Source organism: Pinus tabuliformis, chromosome 3_1 (assembly GCF_031772625.1).
Source record: "Pinus tabuliformis cultivar Carrire ecotype Pingquan chromosome 3_1, CPIR1, whole genome shotgun sequence".
Classification (NCBI taxonomy): Eukaryota; Viridiplantae; Streptophyta; class Pinopsida; order Pinales; family Pinaceae; genus Pinus; species Pinus tabuliformis.
The window spans coordinates 467,110,744-467,129,190 of record NC_142301.1 but is presented as its reverse complement, the minus strand read 5'-3'; the positions used below and the strand labels follow the sequence as shown (position 1 = coordinate 467,129,190).

Here is an 18,447-nt window from a genome sequence, read left to right as displayed (position 1 = left end):
TAGTGTATTAGGTTAAGATGGTTTATTTATTTATTTTCTCCTGTCTTTTGCTTAAGTTGATATATTCTTTGAGATTAAGATGCTTTTTTAATAGGTTTGATGAAGATTAATGTATTCTAGTTTACTAGGTTAATATTTTTTGTTTTAGTAATTTTTTTATTCTCATCAACTTAAAGATAACATGAAGTTAAGATGAATCATTTTAGGTATAAACTTTTTTGGTTTTAGGTTTAGTTAAGATTAGTCTCTTCTAGCTTGTGAGGTTAATTTGTTTTGTTTTACTTTTTTACTTTTTTTAATTGTTTTACATTTTTAGTTTTTTTTTACCTAAGGTGATAAACTCTTGAACCGAGATTTTTTTGTCAGTTTTTTTAAATACCGACTTTTAAGCATTGAGGTGTGATATTTTTGAGGTTTAGATAGATTTATACTATCTTTAGGTTAGATTAAATGGAACTGATATTCTTACGGATTAGATAGATTTGTACATTCTTATGTTAGATTAAATGGAACTATGTTGGATTCTACTAGGTTATTTACAGTTGTTTTAAGATAATGGTCAATAAGTTGAATAAATAATAATTTTTGTTTTTGTATTGGTGATCTCACTCAGGATAGTGACTGATATTCCTGGAGCCACAGATGCAGCTCAAGGCCAGCTAGCCTTTTCACTTGGTGGACTGTGTGGATTACATAGTACTTGGCCTTCATTCCTTCTATTTTTAACAGTTCAAAATGTTGTTTAATTTCATTATTTTATCTCAGTGGTTGAGTTTACAAGTTTTTGCAGGGCATGAAATAGATATACTGTGATTTGTGACATGATGTACTTTCTATCCCATTAACTATTTTGGTCATCTTTTCTTCACATGCTTTGTAATACTAAGTACTTTTCCTGTCTATTAGCGGAAATCATGAAGTTCGATGCATGCAAAGGAGTATGCTTCTGGATACCTTTGCAAAAGAATTGGCTCTAGGAACGATCAGATTCAATGCTAAGGTTGTTTCCATTCAACAGTATACAGATTCTTCTTTAACTATAGTAAAACTAGGAGATGCAATGCTTATCAAAGCTAAGGTAGCATCTTAAATCCAAACTTCTGACTCCCATTTGAAGTAGTAAAACTTGGGCGCAATTCTGACAAATTACTTGGCAGTTACGCTACAATAACCCTTCTGAAGCTGAAGCAGAATAATTACATATCCTTGGAATGTAACAATGTAACAGAGTGCTGAGCCCCTCTAGAGACATCCTTCTATAGACTTTGATTCTCAAATGATATTTGAGGCATCCCTGTTCTCCTATGTTTTTTACCTGTTTTCTATGGAATGGGGATGAGAATAGGAATGCCACAAATATCATTTGATGCATCTCCAGTTTTGTGGGAACGGCTCATTGGATGTCGCTAGGACATCCCCTACATGAAGGGACCATTCTTAGGATATTCCCAGCAAGAAAGGCACTAGTCTGCCATTCCTGAAATTTGGTTCTATGTTGGAGCCATTGGTGAAATCAATTTGCTTGCCAATTCTTGCTGGAAGATAGAATCATTAACCTTTGGCCCATTACAATGTCAACTTGAAAAGACAATTAAAGCATTGGATAAAGATGCACCCTTTATACTACAACAAACCTTTCATAGGTTGTTTGAGACAAATAAAATGCAAGCTGAGTTGAGTTCACTGTTATATATCCATAAATAGAAGTTCCTCCTCAACTGTACATTGTATATATTATAACCACTGACATAATGATGGCATGATCTGGTGAGAAGCCTTCATTAACTGAATTACATTATGTTATATGGAATTGTCTTGATTTACTATCGAGTACTCACATGTCTGTTTAAGGTTAAAAAATTAGTAAACTGCATTCAAATGCATGCTAGTCACATTATTTTTTGCTGGACAATTATATTGCAGATAAGTAGGCATTGTGCTACTGGACAATTGTTCAACTTATGAATAATTACAGGTAACCAAAAAATTTGGTTTCTTTGGTAGAGAACTATTTAGCAGAAAATGAAAATAGATTGCTAGTCTTTTCTTTCAACTAGGACTAACATCCTTTGAGTTTTCTTTGATCTTCAAGACAAACTATTTCCACTGTTAAAACTTAAATAGATATAAGGTAGAGGGTAGGCAATATTTAGCTGGCTAGAGGCCAAGACTACTTTATGTAACCCAAAGTATAATCGTGAACAACTATAGCTTGTATTGAAACACTTGCATATAGGCAATGAAGCACATAAAGTTCCATCGTAAGTTGCACATGTACATAATCAAAATGTTTGCTATTAAATAATTTAAGAATCAATACACATTTTAGCCTAGGAGACCATGACCATATACAATGATGAGAATAGAAAAATTATTTCCCAACTTAATATTCAACCTCAGTTTGATTTTCTTGTTTATAATCCAGGAAACCATGGTAAGAAGGCCTGTAGATCCAGAGGAGGAGCTCAGAATGATGGCTCAAGAAGTCCATGGTTATGTGGAAGCTGTTTTGAATAGTCTTGCTGCAAATGTTCCCAAAGTAAGACATCCATGTGGATGAGCACACAATACAACCATACAGAATCTCAGTGTTTATTCAGTCCATGATACTTGAATTGATGATTTGATGATTTGCAGGCTATGGTGCTTTGTCAAGTTGAGAAAGCCAAGGATGAAATGCTGACCCAACTTTATAGCTCAGTCAGGTAAGGTTTAATGACAAAATGTGGTTAAGGTACGTCAATAATTAGTTTGATTATTTTCCCATTTCTGTATTTTGCCAGACTGATTTTGATTTTCACTTGAAATCAAGTCTCTTGGGACTTTACGAAAGTAGTGTTTTTTGTCATCCTCTGCAGGTGTAGTAGACACCTGTTGATTGGAGCACTGTACATTTGAGCTTTTGGGGTGCCTTTTCAACTTTTTGTTTAAAAAGGTCCTACATGGATTTAAACTTGGATTGATCCCAAGAGAACTTTTGACTTATCAATTCTATTTTCCTGTGTTGATATGTATGTAGTGTGGGCTCAGTAGCAACACCTTTTAACCTCAATATCAATGACAATGGAGCAACTATGAGCCCTTTTTTGGTTCCTTTTTATCAACACTCTGTTTTACTCGTTTATGTCTATTTATTTTGAATTTTAATTTAATTTAATTTTGAATTTATAGACAAACTGTGTTATTGGTTGTTTTGATCAATACTGGTTTGCTTTTCCTGCTTTTGTTGGCATTTTCCTTGTTGAATTGGTGAGGGTTTTGTATTTTCCACTTATATTTATTTGAATTTTAATTTAGTTTAATTTTGAATTTATAGACAGACTCTCTTATTGGTTGTTTTGATCAATACTGGTTTGCTTTTCCTATTTCTGTTGGCATTTGCCTGATTGAATTGGCGAGGGTTCCATGTTTTTCCACTTCTATTTATTTGTTTCCTTCTTATTTGCTGATTGGGATTTGTTTGTTACAGTATTCATGGGCAATGTGAAGTTATCATGTTTGATGTTACTGCACGATTGACTTACAAGAATGTCCCAATGTGGCACAAAGATCTTTGCAGGTATCTCTTTTGCAGAGGGGTTGGATCTCTAAGTAGAAATGAAGGTTCCGTAATTGTGTGGTGGCACAACTGCCTGAACCGATTAGCTAAATATCTTTGTGAATTTCAGGGTGCGTGAGAACATTCCTATTGTTCTTTGTGGAAACAAGGTTGATGTGATGAATAGGCAAGTGAAACCTAAGCAAGTTACTTTTGATAGAAAGAAGAATCTTCAGTACTATGAGATATCTAAAAAAAGTAACTGCAACTTTGAGAAGCCATTCTTGTACTTCGCACAAAAGCTCTCAGGGTCAGCCTTTAATCTAGTTTCTGATGCTCCCTAATATGAATGTTATATTAAAAAATTTGCATTGATTCTATAATGGGTTATTTTTATTGGGATCCAAACCTTCATTTTGTGGAGTCACCTGCTCTTGCTCCTCCTGAGGTTCAGATAGACATTGCAACCTAGCAGCAGTAAGTAGAATGCTATTTTCTTATTATTTTTTGTTAACTTTTATTAAAATAATTTGTTCCATTTATAAAAGATTGAAACTTTGGCTTACAATCTTTTATGTTGTCAGCTACGAGGCAGAACTTGTAGCAGCTGCGGCCCAACCCCTTCCAGATGACGATGATGATGCTTTTGAATAGATTTGTTAAGATGCTTTTTCATATTTAGGGATTGGTGGATTCAATTAGTTTTGTATCATTGGAGTTTTCTCTTCAGTTCCGACATTTAATTCTGATTTGTATTTGGGTCTTAGAATAGCATTATTGCATCTCTCTATATGTGATTTGGGTACTATGCAGATGTTTTCATTGGTGGAGTTGGCTAAGCTATCTTAGTTCAACTCCATTATAGAGCTATTTTTATATGCTAAGACAGTTTTTTCCGTTATATACTCTTGCACATTTTGCACAAGAACTTTTTGTACTCTTCAAATATTTCAAGAATGCTCAAGTGCCTTTCGTTGTGTATTGTTGGGGGAAATGCTAGTTGTGATGATTGTTGCTTGTAATATATTATGGCTTGTTAAAACTTTCTCTGAAAATTCTAGCTATGTCTGAGGATTTATTTTAACTCTGAAATTGGTTTACATAAAGCTTGTACAATGAACAGTTTACCTGCTAGACTATCAGAATAAATGATATTATAAAGTAAGCGCTAATACCTTGTATACGGGCCAAATCCTCCCTTTGCAATATTGTTTTCATCCGGGACACTTTCTGTTGCAACTGTCAATGTTTCCGTGGTAAAAACTATTGGTTGACCCTACGTATAGCCTCTGTTTCCATTCGGGGCTCTACAGATTGCAATTTCTGCAATGCGAACTTGCAATTTCTAACTTCGATTAGAAGTCGTGCAACATCCGTATGGAAAAAAGATTGTATTCGCAATAACATCAAGAGGAAAGAAAGATGCATGTCCTCTAGAATGGATCTTCACACTGAGACCAATGCTAATGGTGTTGAGAAACTACTGTGCAATGGAATAAACAATGTTGAGGTGCAGAACAAATATATTTTGCCTCCCCAGGAGCAACCCAACATGTCTCAGGTATCTTTCTGCGAGAGCATTCTAGTGGTGGATCTGAAACACCTGGATGGCCCTAGCAGAACCACTGTCATACAACAAATCCAACGTGCATGTCAGGAGGATGGCTTTTTCCAGGTACAACCTTCAATCTCCAATGTCCCAAGTTATGATTTTTTTTGCGGAAGGGATTGGATTCATGAGGCTTTGAATTTTGAATCTCATGATATTGCGATATAAACTGTTTTGAAGATTTGAATTTTGAATCTCATAATATCTCTCAATAAACTTCCAAAATCTCAATTATGAACATTAATTCTTAAAAAATTTTCTGTTCAAATTCAGTATTAATATGGTTGAAGCTGCATGATATGATCAGATAGTAAACCACGGGGTACCAAAGAGGGTGATGAAAAACATGATGGGAATCGCCAAAGAAATCTTCGAAATGTCGATGGAAGATCGTGCATGCCACTATTTAGAGGATCCAAAGCAACTGGCTTAGCTTGCTACAAGCTTCAGTATTCACAAAGATGAAGTCCTTAACTGGAGGGACTATCTGAGACACCCTTGTTTTCCATTACAAGAAGTCATCGACTCTGTAGTGTCCTATCTAGGGTGCTAGATTAGGCTATATTTATTATCGACCAGGATAAGTAAACTTCGAGGCATGCGTCTACAATATATAGACATAAAGGATTCCTAACTAAGTGTTCGTGATGGTAGGTTACAGAACTTCTTTACGGAAGGTTGAGGTATGCTCCCTATCACCTGGACACTCAGGTCACTCAATTCATCTACCTATTCTAAAAAAACACTGTGTATTACTTAAACCAAGATTTCAATCCCCTTACAAGGATGCTGTGCATAAAACCCCTGTTCAGTGAACACTCAGTATTCAATGTTTATCATTCATGAAAGATAGAGACATACTGAAATCATAAGCACACTTAAAATTCAAATACATGGGAAACAGGGTTCATGAAGATGCTCTAAAAAGACAACGAAAGATCAGATCCCTTACAGGATACAGTTCAACGATCTCAGCGATGAATCCTTCAAGCCACCATCATAAACATCACTCATATGAATTGCTAATTAAATCAACGAAAGCATAAACCAAACTCTAATCACTGTGCATACAGAAGTTGCTAATAAAATAAAATGACAGTATACCCGTTCCACGCAGGGCCCGTCCGCGTTTCAAAAGTATACTGGACTGCGCTCAAGAAACTATAGAATCAATGCAATAACAAAATCGTGACTGCAACTGAGTTCTGGTATTAAGTTCGAAAGCTTTGTTTTTCAAAACGATACACAGATAACAACTAACCAACAACACATAACTTTGTTTACATATGTCTTTTAAAAAACTAACACCGTTTACATTTTGGAACGAATGTACATTCATTATGCGGCTGTTGCCGCTTTTGTTATGGAATAGTTTTTTTAAGTTGTTTCCATTCTGAACCGATTTCAAAAAGGAACAAAACTAAATCGGTTTAGAACCCTATGCTGTTGCTGCTTTTGTCGCCAACATGTTGTGCTTTGACCATCATTGACCGCACATTCAGGAGTGTTGGTTCTGCTGTAGGATAGGTGTTTTTCCATGCTTGTACATTCTATTTTTCGTCCCTACCCTTTGCTTTAGCTTACCTGTCATGCCATATGTCAAACAATAAACCATTTACAAGATGTTGTAACTCCCTGTAGTCTTTTTATAAAAAATCCCTAATTCTTTAACATAAAAGTCATAAATCAATTCTAATGCATTTAACAACTATAATACTGTTAACTAATCAATTTCAAGGGGATCTAAGAGATTTATGAAGGAAAAAGGTAGGCAAACGATGTGTTTCAGGAGGAAAAAGGAGGTCATGGAATGGTACCAACATCTCTCCTCAGCTTAATGAATTAGCATGTCCTCATGCTAACCCTGATGTGCTTCCTCTGAACTCTGTCCCTGCCTGTACCTCTGCTGCCTTCAAAAATGTATCAACATTCTTCTTCACTTGGGCATCTTTCTGACCATGGAGCTCATGCTTTAAACTTTAGTACTTTTCCTTGAGGGCCTTCTTTTGGTTGTACCATTTAGTGGCCCACTTACAAATATCTGTTTGTTCAGCTTCAAGTTCATTGATTCGTTCCCTTAACTTCTCATTTTTCTGTTGAGTTTCTTTACTCTGTGCTCTTAGCAATTCATTTTCTTTCTTGATGACTTTTTCCAGCATATTGGCCTCCATTAGTTCTTCCTTTAACTTCTCAATTTGCTTCTCCAGTTTCCTTTGTTTCTTAATGGCAGGTTGTGAATCTTTTTCTTGCCTGTTGTTGCTTTCAACCTCCATCTCAGCTTCTGGTCCAGGTTATGAGTGAGCACTACTCTCAATATCCATTGGTATAGGTACATTTGATTCGGGTTGGTCTTCTTGTAGCTGGGCCTTTGATGTTCTCCTGGTTCTTCTTGAATAGGTGGTAAAATTTTTATCTTGCTCTGCTTTCTGAGCATCCTCTTTTCTCATTTTCCTTGTCCTTACACTACTAACAGGTGGAGGCACCTTGCTTGCTTTGTGTATAGGAATCTCTTCATCGATATCATTCATAAATCCTGAGTTTTCCTGTGGTTCTTCCTTGTCCTCTTCATCTTTAATTTGGTTAGCAGCTAAGAATTCCTTCCACGTTTTTCCTCTTCTTTGTAACTCATACTCAATAAGAATTTTAACTAGCCCAAAGTGATATAAGCTCTTGTCTTCGTTACCTTTCTGCTTTTGGATGGTCTTCGACATTTTGGTTAGGCTTTGTAAGAGAAAGTATGGCAGACTGATAACACACTGCCCTTTCAAATGTAACAGTAGTTTGATATGGTACAAGTAAACAATACTGTAGCGGCCTTCACAAGTTACAAATTTTTGGATGATATAGACCATCTCGTCCCAGGGATGCACCAGCCAGCTCCTTGGGACGCCTTTCTTCCAATTAACGGATGAAACCCTTGATCTGGACATAAATTGAGTCCATGACTTCTCTTTAAATTGCTTTGTCTTGAAGTACTTCTCCCCTTCTGGGCTGATCCCTAGGGACTGAGCTATGGTGTCTTCCGAAACCCTGAATGAAAAATTACCTATCAGAGCTTTCTCTCCGTTGAATGTAAAAGCGAATTTTTTGGTGACCTCCTCATTACTTCCACGAAACTTCTCTAAAAAGGGCAGCCACTATATTTCTTTGAGAATTGAAATGCAGTCTTCATGATACTGGGAACTGTCGAATATGCTTGGCTCGACCCTATTGGTCATTTTGGCAGAGAGTTTTTCTCTAACTCTTCTTTGTCTATGTTTTGCAAATTCAACAAAGAAGTTTTGATTTGTTACCTTTTGTCTTCCGCCCCAATACTGCTGACCTGGTGGCGCCCTCGGCTCTTTAACACTAGCTCCTTTAGTAACCCAAGCGATGCTCGATTGACTGTCTTGTAATTATGGTGGAGGTCGAACCCAATTGACTACATTTTCCTTTCGTGGCGCTTGCTACTTTCAGTCCTTACTGTTGAAGTCACAGGAGTCGAATGCTAACATAGAATAACTGAGAATGATAATGAAATAACCGGCTTAACTCAATTCATAACATATTCATCTTTTGAAACAGAGGAATGGCTGTACTGGTCGTATGGATACCATCATAGAAGCGCTAGAAGCATATATGAAGTACTGGGATATTATTTTAGGTAGTCGTTTGCATCATTTGACTTCGTCAGGTGGTTAAGTCATAATTCGGTTGTTTCAAACATAATGAATAAGCCCGCATAACATTTGGTTTTTAAACAATTCACCACGTTTCCTGCTTCTGTTGGTACCCGGCCAAATAGATATGTTGGAATGGCTGTAGGGTCTAATTGGTGTAACAGAGGTTGAAAAGTTGATATGAGAGGGGATTAACGAAATCATATAAGTATGAGATAGGCTGGAGTATTAGGAGATGATAAGAATTAACAATAGGATAAGGGGTGATAGGTATGGGGGTGTCTCTGAAATTGATCATAACAGTCATAGTTATTAAATTCAACATTAAAAATTAATCTAAGAATTTAAATGTTAAGAACAAGGAATACATTACACTTTTGTTGGTTGTTCAAGCGTTGCATTGGCATGCTAGGTAGGACTAGTCTCTTTTGACTACTCTTTGCTGTTCATGACAGGTCCCCCTGGAATAGATTCGAATGCAACAGGTCCCTCTGAGATCTGGAAAATGTTCATGCAGCTTCTTTGGAATCCGGAAAAGAACTATATGTATACAGGCTCCTTGATCTTTGGTATTTGATGAAGTCTTGGTGACCAGCAACCTGTGGATCCTTGTTGAAACTTGATGAAGCTTTGTTGAAGTAATCTTGAAGTAACAATCTCTTAACAGGTCCCTTTTATGTGTCTTGAACAGGTCCCATTACTGCTGGTGTTGGTAACATGGTCTTCTGGACAGAACAGATCCCCCTGCATAATGTTTTTAACCAGGTCCCTCTGAGATAAAACAAGGACAAAACAACTTCTTTATTGAAATCTGGAGTGCTGAAACAAACTCTTTAAAAATTTACAGTGAGGAGATGAGATAAGAAATCTTTGATAATTTACAATGAGGAGATAAGAAAACAAAATGCTGATGCTTCTCCCCCCCCACTAAAGTTTTGACTTGTCCTCAAGTCATTATTCAGTTGATGAATCAAACAGGAAACAAAAGAAAAGGAATTCTTACCCGCCAACGAATTGGTTTTCAAGTAAGAATTCTGGGTTAGAGTGTGCCAGAGTCTGGTTTTCACATCTAACCCATTTTTATTATTATTATTATTTTTTTTTTGTTGTGTTTTTTTTTTTTTTTAGATATTGTTTTGTTTTTTTTTGTTTTTTTAATTTCTTTTTAATTTCTAAATTGAAATGAAATGAACTAAGGCAGAGATACTGCAGCTGAAGGCTGCAATATCTCAACCCCTCACTGTTGAAATACAGTTTGAAGAAAATTTTGCTTGCTGATGGGCTTATTATATAGTTTCAAGCGATGACCATTGACAGTAAAGGAGTGCCCTTCTCCATCAATAGTGGTGAGCTTGACTGATCCATTGTCATAGACTTGAATGATTTCATATGGGCCCATCCAATGTGTAGTAAACTTGGCTTTATGATCTCTGAATTTAGAGTCAAAGAGTAAAGCCCAGTCTCCTTCCTCGAACTGTTTCTTCTTGATATGTGCATCATGCCACTGCTTCCTTTGTTTTTGCATGAGGATTGTTGTTTGCTCTGCTTGCTGCCTTATTTCATCTAGCTGGTTCAACTGCTGAATTCTTTCTTGTTGTGCTTGGTTCAAATCAATTTGCAAATCTGCAGCCATTTTAAAAGTATGTATTTGAAATTCAATAGGAAGTATTACCTCTTTGCCATACACCAACTGGTATGGTGTAAATCCTGTAGTATTCTTCCACGTAATTCTATAAGCCCAGAGTGCATCTTTGAGCTTCTCTTCCCAATTCTTTCTGTTCATTGCCACAGTTTTAATGATAATCCCTTCCAAAGTTTTGTTTGTGGACTCCACCTGGCCATTGGCCTGTGGATGGTAAGGTGTACTTCTTCTGTGCTTGATTTGGTATTTTTCTGTGATGTCCTTCAGTAACTTTGAAGTAAATTGAGTACCTTGATCAGTCACTATCTCCCTTGGTACCCCATACCTTACAAAAATCTCTTCAAAAAGGAAGTTTACCATTGTTTGTTCGGTGGCTCTAACTAGTGCTTTTGCTTCAGCCCATTTTGTTACGTAATCAATACATACTAAGATGTACTTCTTACCATTGGAGGTTGGGTTAATGGGTCCTATAAAGTCTAGAGCCCATTTTTCAAATGGCTCTAGGTGTACTTGGGGCTGAAGTGGCATCTCATCTGTAGCTGTTGGCCTACCCATTCTTTGGCAGCGATCACAACTCTTCACATACTTCTTGGAATCCTTAAAAATGGATGGCCAGTAGTATCCAAGACTAAGAATTTTGTACGCTGTTCGCTTAGCTGCAAAATGCCCACCACACGGTTCATCATGGCAAGATTTTAAAATATCAATTATCTCATCATTTCTTACACATCGTCTAATAATCATATCATAACCAGTGTAAAATAAATCGCCATTAATCCATGAGTATCGAGCACTTTGTTTGACTAGTCTCTTCTTTTCCTTTGGAGTAAAGTATGGAGGTGTCCTCCCTGTAGACAAATAATTGGCCAAGTCAGCATACCAAGGATTCACTATGGAAATTGCAAATAAATTTTCATCTGGAAAAGAATCTTCAACCGGAACAGTCTCACCTGGATTTTGCAATCTAGAAAGAAAATCTGCCACCTGATTCTCTTTACCTGGTCTATCTAACACTGTGATGTTAAATTGCTGTAACAATAATAACCATCTGGTAACTTTGCCACTAGTTATTGGTTTATTCATTAAATGTCTAATGGCAGAATGGTCAGTATGTACAAAGACTTCATAACCAGTTATATAATGCCGGAATTTATTCACAACATATATGATGGCGAGTGTTTCCTTTTCTGTGACTGTGTAGTTTAATTCTGCAGGTCTTAGATTTTTGCTAATGAAATAAATGACATAATTACAAGATTCCTCTTTTTGGCCTAATGAGGCACCTACCGCAGTGTCAGATGCATCTGTAAATATATGAAACGGTAGGCTCCAGTTAGGCCCTCTTAAGACTGGTGCGGTTGATAACTTCTTTTTGAGTGTTTCGAATGCTTGTTGGCAATTCTCATTCCAGTTGAAAAGTACGTCTTTTGTTAGAAGCTTAAACAAAGGTAAAGCTATTTTACTAAAATGTTCAATAAACCTTCTGTAATAGCTTGCATACCCAAGGAAACTTCTTACCTCTCTTTGATTCTTTGGAATTGGCGAATCAACAATGATCTGGATTTTTGCTGGATCAACTTTAATGCCTTGAAAAGAAATATAGTGGCCTAATACTATCCCCTTGTTTAACATCATAAAGCACTTTTCATTGCTCATGATAGATTAGCTTCGATACATCTTTTCAAAACTCTTTCAAGGTTCTCTAATGCATGTTCAAAAGAATTGCCGTACACTGAAAAATCATCCATGTAAACTTCAACACAATCATGAACTAAATCAGCGAAAATAGCTAATACAGCTCTCTGAAATGTAGTTGGAGCATTGCAAAGTCCAAATGGCAAAACATTATAAGCATAAGTGCCCCAAGGACAAGTGAATGTGGTTTTGTCCTGGTCTTCTGAGGCTATCCTGATCTGGTTGTAGCCACTGAAACCATCAAGAAAAGAGAATGATGATTTCCCAGCTAATGTGTCTAACACTTGGTCAATAAATGGTAGTGGGAAATAATCTTTGAGCGTTGCTTTGTTCAATTGTCTGTAATCAACACAAATTCGCCACTTACCATTTTTCTTGGGCACTATTACCAATGGGGATACCCACTGACTGTCAGAAATAGGATATATAAAATTAACTCTCAACAGTTTTTGCAATTCTTCTCTGACAATATCCTGGAGCATGGGGTTCATTCTTCTCTGCGGTTGCCTCACTGGTTTGATAGTACTATCAGTATAAATATGGTGAGTGCATGTGTCGGGGTGAATCCCATGCATATCAGTGTAGTCCCAAGCAAATGCTTTCTGGTATTTTCTCAATAGTTGAATCAATTTCTCTTGCTGAGATGAGTCTAGGTGATTGCCAATGTTCAGAGTTTTCCCCAGACTAATCTCTATGATCTGAATTTGTGTGTTTGTGATGGATTGAACGGGAAAAATATCATGAAATGTTGTTTGCAAAGATTGAATGGTGCATGTTTCTTGAAAATTTTGGGCTAAAAGCACATCTGCAACATGATATTGGTTGTTTCTCAAATTTTCGGAGATATCAGGTTGAGAAAGGAACAATTCTACCAAATCATTATTATTTTGTTCTTGAAAATCATAGATTTGGTCGATGCTAAAAACAGATTGTACTTCTTCTTTATCGTTGTATTTATCATCAAGCCATAAATTGTGTGCTACTGCTGGTGACTGTGCCAATGGATAAAGAGTGAGTTGTTTTCTTTCAGTTCCTCGTGAAATGATCATGTTGCCCGATTGACATCCTATGAATGCATCAGCAGTCGCTAACCATGGTCTACCAGGGATGATAGGGTGCCCTCCTAAATTGGATTTGGGTTGAAGAACTAAGAAGTCCACTGGATACTCCCAAGAGTCTAGTGAAACAATTATGTCCTCCAAAATCCCTTCAGGAATCACTTTAGACCTATCAGCTAGTTCTAGAACAATCGTTGTGTGTTGCAAATTTACTAGCTGGAGTGTTCTCATGGTTTCAAGAGTCATGACATTTATTGCGGCCCCAAGATCTATTAAAGTGTTTGGAATATGTATGTTGTTAATGATTGTAGTAACTCTGGGGATACCAGGATCAACATACTTTTCCATTGAGATGGTATTTGTCATAAGGCCAGCTAAATGTCCTATAACATGAATGGTTTGTGGATCAATCCTTTTCCTAGTGGGCTTCTTAAGGCACATTTCTTTGATTGCTTTAGTATATATGGGAATGTCTTTTATGGCTTATAGTAGCGGAATTTTTATATAGACATTCTTGAGCTAATCTAAAACATCAAACTGTGGTATAGACATTGGAAGTTTCATTTGGACCAATCGGTCTGGAAAAGGTGGATGCAATGGTTGCATTTGTTTATCTTTGGTGTCATCGTTTAGTTTTCTTTGATTTGTCATTTTGTTTTCATTTTCTGTGTTTTCTTCTTGTTTATCAATTGTTGGAGAATCTTTATGGAGTACCTTACCAGACCTCAAGTTGATATTTTGCAAGGGTAGTGTGGGATATGAGGTTCCCTCTTCTACATTGTAGGCTGGCCTCTCTGCTCTGTTATTTGGATTTGGGACAGTTTGAGCAGGTATTTGAGTAGGTCTGGGAGGTTGTGGGTTAGATGGAAATTGCAATTGTGGTGGATTTATTGGTGGAGGAGCAGGCAGTGCTTGTTGAGTAGGTTGAGGTTGAGGTTGGTAAACAACTTGCTACTGAGGGTACTGCTGATATGATTGAGGATGTGACAAGTATGGCTGATGTATTGTTGATATGGCTGCGAATATGGTTGGTATGATTGAGGATATGTATGATATGATTGAGAGTATTGTTGAGATGGTCTCCATTGTTGCTGTGTGTGATTTTGGTGCTGCCATGGCATGGGTACATTCAAAGAATTCTGAGCATACATTTGATCATTTACAGGAAATTGCAAATTTTGATTTGGAAACATACCTTGAGGTGCTGGTCTTGGCTGCCATGGTCTCTTTTTGCCCATATAATATACATTTTCCATCTCTGCATTAGCTGCCATATTACAGTTCTGTAAAACCTTAACTTTAGAACAATTAAATATATCATGATTTTCAGTACAGAAGGCACAAACTTGGATGTTTTCTAATGGGCAGTCTTTTAAGGCATGTTTCTTCCGGCATTTTGGGTAGAAGATAGCCATTATCTGATCTTCATCTTCTTGTTTCTTCTTAGCTTTTAGAGTGTCAATTTGGTTTCCTAAGGTGCTTAACAAATCTGTTTTAAATTCTTCTAACAGATTCCCTATTTCAGCCCTTGTGACACTTGCTAAAGCAGATTTTGCGGCTTTGGATGACAATGTTCTTTTTCCAATTTTAGCTTTGCTCCTTGAATACTTTTCACATAATTCAACGATTTCTTCAAAAGGTAAGGTAGAAATGCCACTTTTTCCCATCAAATCAAGATCTTCCATGTATTCCTCTTGGATGCCTTTCAAGAATATTGTGCGAATCAAATCAAGAGGCATAGTTCGGTGTTTGGATTTTTGTAAGTTGTAGACAAACCGTTCTAAGTATTCCTCTAAGGTTTCATCCTCTTGTTGGTTCATTCTAAAGATATCATCTTTGGAATCTTTCGATCTACAATAAGGTTGATATTTCTTTAGAAATATTCTTCTCATGCCATCCCAATCAGTTATCGCATGTTCACCAAGCCCCATGAACCATCTTAAGGCTGATACCTTTAATGTCGCTGGGAAGAGTCTAAGCCTGTGGGAATCATCTGTGTAGCCATATGTTCGACATACAATGTCAAACTCGAACAAGAATGAGTCTGGGTCTTCTGAAGCCATGCCATAAAAGTTTGGTAGCATGGATGGAGGTATGTTTTTCATTTTTATCTCATCATCTTCTTGTGGTTCTTGAATAGGAAACTTAAAGGTTGACTCTTCTTCATCTCTTCGTCCTTGATTTGGTACTAATCCATCTCCTTCCTTAGCCATTTTAATAGGTTCCTCTGTGTCAGTGTCACTTGTTTCAAAGAGAAGATTAAAGAAAGATTGTTCGGTCACTGTGCTACTTTCTCCTTGTTTAGAGGATCTAAGAAAGTGTTTCTTCTGCGATTTGTGTGCTAATAACGTTTGCCTCTCGATGAGAGTAAGTATTTTCCCTGACTTTTGTTTATCCTCTAATGCTTGTATGGTGACTTCCTCAGCTGGTGTTGTATTTCCTAAAGAGTCTACTCCTGATGATAGGTTAGTTTTTGGATGGGGGGTTTTTATGAATCTACCTTGATTATCTCTAGATCTAGGCATAAGTGAACATGATTTCTAAATCTATGTTTTTGCTCGTTTTTTTTTACAAAATTTTTCAAATCCTTTAACTACGCCTCCCCGACAACAGCGCAAAAATGTAGTGTCTATCTAGGGTGCTAGATTAGGCTATATTTATTTTCGACCAGGATAAGTAAACTTCGAGGCATGCGTCTACAATCTATAGACATAAAGGATTCCTAACTAAGTGTTCGTGATGGTAGGTTACAAAACTTCTTTACAGAAGGTTGAGGTATGCTCCCTATCACCTGGACACTCAGGTCACTCAATTCATCTACCTATTCTAAAAAAACACTGTGTATTACTTAAACCAAGATTTCAATCCCCTTACGAGGATGTTGTGCATAAAACCCCTGTTCAGTGAACACTCAGTATTCAATGTTTATCATTCATGAAAGATAGATACATACTGAAATCATAAGCACACTTAAAATTCAAATACATGGGAAACAAAGTTCATGAAGATGCTCTAAAAAGACAACGAAAGATCAGATCCCTTACAGGATACAGTTCAACGATCTCAGTGATGAATCCTTCAAGCCACCATCATAAACATCACTCATATGAATTGCTAATTAAATCAACGAAAGCATAAACCAAACTCTAATCACTGTGCATACAGAAGTTGCTAATAAAATAAAATGACAGTATACTCGTTCCACGCAGGGCCCGTCCACGTTTCAAAAGTATACTAGACTGCGCTCAAGCAACTATAGAATCAATGCAATAACAAAATCGTGACTGCAACTGAGTTCTGGTATTAAGTTCAAAAGCTCTGTTTTTCAAAATGATACACAGATAACAACTAACCAACAACACATAATTGTGTTTACATATGTCTTTTAAAAAACTAACACCGTTTACATTTTGGAACGAATGTACATTCGTTATGCGGCTGTTGCTGCTTTTGTTATGGAATAGTTTTTTTTAAGTTGTTTCCATTCTGAACCGATTTCAAAAAGGAACAAAACTAAATCGGTTTAGAACCCTATGCTGTTGCTGCTTTTGTCGCCAACATGCTGTGCTTTGACCATCATTGACCGCGCATTCAGGAGTGTTGGTTCTGCTGTAGGATAGGTGTTCGTCCATGCTTTTACATTCTATTTTTCGTCCCTACCCTTTGCTTTAGCTTACCTGTCATGCCATATGTCAAACAATAAACCATTTACAGGATGTTGTAACTTCCTGTAGCCTTTTTATCAAAAATCCCTAATTCTTTAACATAAAACTCATAAATCAATTCTAATGCATTTAACAACTATAATACTGTTAACTAATCAATTTCAAGGGAATCTAAGAGATTTATGAAGGAAAAAGGTAGGCAAATGATGTGTTTCAGGAGGAAAAAGGAGGTCATGGAATGGTACCAACAGACTCTTGGCCTAAAAAACCTGCAGCCTATAGGTAGTCATTAAACCTTATGTCAACCATTAAAGCAACAATCATAACTCGTTTGGCTTAATATAATATTGAAGCTTTTGTTACAGGGAAATTGCAGGCAAGTATGTTGTGGAGGTGAGGGCACTGTGTTTAAGGCTGCTGGCTGCAATTTCTGAAGCTCTAGGACTCCATTCTGATTACTTGAATAATATTTTTGGGGAACACAGACAGTTGTTACTTGTAAATTACTATCCACCATGCCCAAACCCAGATGTTACCCTTGCTTTAAGAAGCCATTCAGATGCAGGTGGCATCATTGTTCTAATGCAAGGCGATGTCAGTGGTTTGCAAGTACTTAGAAAAGGGAAGTGGGTTGCTGTAGAACCCATTGCTAATGCCTTTGTTATCAAACGTAATAAGCGAGTCTTCCTTGGTTAAAATCAAAATAATTCACGGGCTACATAAGAAACCTCACAAGCTTTTGATAAGTGATCAGTTAAAGAATATTTGTGATGAGTCTGTTCAGAGTATTAATTTTCAACAATGATCAAAAATATTTTGAAAAAGAAGTTAAAATAACTGGGCGGGCATAAAAACGTTCCATTACAGACCGTTCAAGCGAAAGAATACTCACTCTATAATACTGTGTAATCCAGTTCTAGATATCATACTCACTCTATAATACTGCGTAATCCAGTTGAGCGATGAAGCTATATTTTTGATAACATGATTGAAGCATAAAACTAACCCATACCTACCACCAATGAAATTCCTACAATCTTGTATAGTTGATAACTGTGGCTATCAAGCCTGCCTGGGTATTCTTGTGGGTATGTTGTCTGTCAAACACATAAAGGTATCGCCATTTCATTAATTGGGCTCTCGATTGATTTCTGCATAAAGATTCACATTGTCTAAATCTAAAGTCGTTTCCATTCAACAGTCTACAGATTCTTCTTTAACTATAGTAAAACTGGGAGATGGAACGCTTATCAAAGCTAAGGTAGCATCTTAAATCCAAACTTCTGACTCCCATTTGAAGTAGTAAAACTTGGGCGTAAATTTAGTAATGAATTGAATCCCCTCTTGCTAAACAAAGGTAATATTAATAACCCATATGCGTTGGTTTCTATCAGACAAGAATTTCTGTGGTGGTTTCTCTCATACACGAGTACTATTTGTGAACTTTGAATGTGAAACTACTTTGAAAGAACATTCAAAATGATTTTATTTATTTATTTTAAATAATTTTTTATATTGTCTCTAGAGAGACAATAGTTTGAATTATGGACATATAGTCTCTATAGAGACAATATGTTTTTA

The 18,447-nt window shown here is 36.6% G+C and overlaps 1 protein-coding gene and 1 pseudogene across 1 annotated transcript; both read left to right on the top strand.

Annotated features, from left to right (window-relative positions):
- The first annotated feature begins 2,431 nt into the window (after positions 1-2,431).
- LOC149187789 (GTP-binding nuclear protein Ran1B-like) lies at positions 2,432-4,192 on the top strand. Its single transcript, XM_089409765.1, has 5 exons — positions 2,432-2,539; positions 2,638-2,705; positions 3,470-3,559; positions 3,669-3,848; positions 4,123-4,192. Exons 1-5 carry the CDS (start codon positions 2,432-2,434, stop codon positions 4,190-4,192), a joined length of 516 nt encoding a protein of 171 aa, XP_089265891.1.
- A 784-nt stretch (positions 4,193-4,976) lies between these two features.
- Positions 4,977-17,562, top strand: LOC149187788 (protein DMR6-LIKE OXYGENASE 1 pseudogene; annotated as a pseudogene).
- The last annotated feature ends 885 nt before the right edge of the window (positions 17,563-18,447 follow it).

Bases quoted from the DNA above. Each gene is read 5' to 3' on its own strand.
- LOC149187789 (XM_089409765.1), top strand. From the start codon at position 2,432: ATGGTAAGAAGGCCTGTAGATCCAGAGGAGGAGCTCAGAATGATGGCT. The intron at 2,706-3,469 runs GTAAGGTTTAAT...TGTTTGTTACAG, and splicing joins CAACTTTATAGCTCAGTCAG to TATTCATGGGCAATGTGAAG. The intron at 3,849-4,122 runs GTCAGCCTTTAA...TTATGTTGTCAG, and splicing joins TTCGCACAAAAGCTCTCAGG to CTACGAGGCAGAACTTGTAG.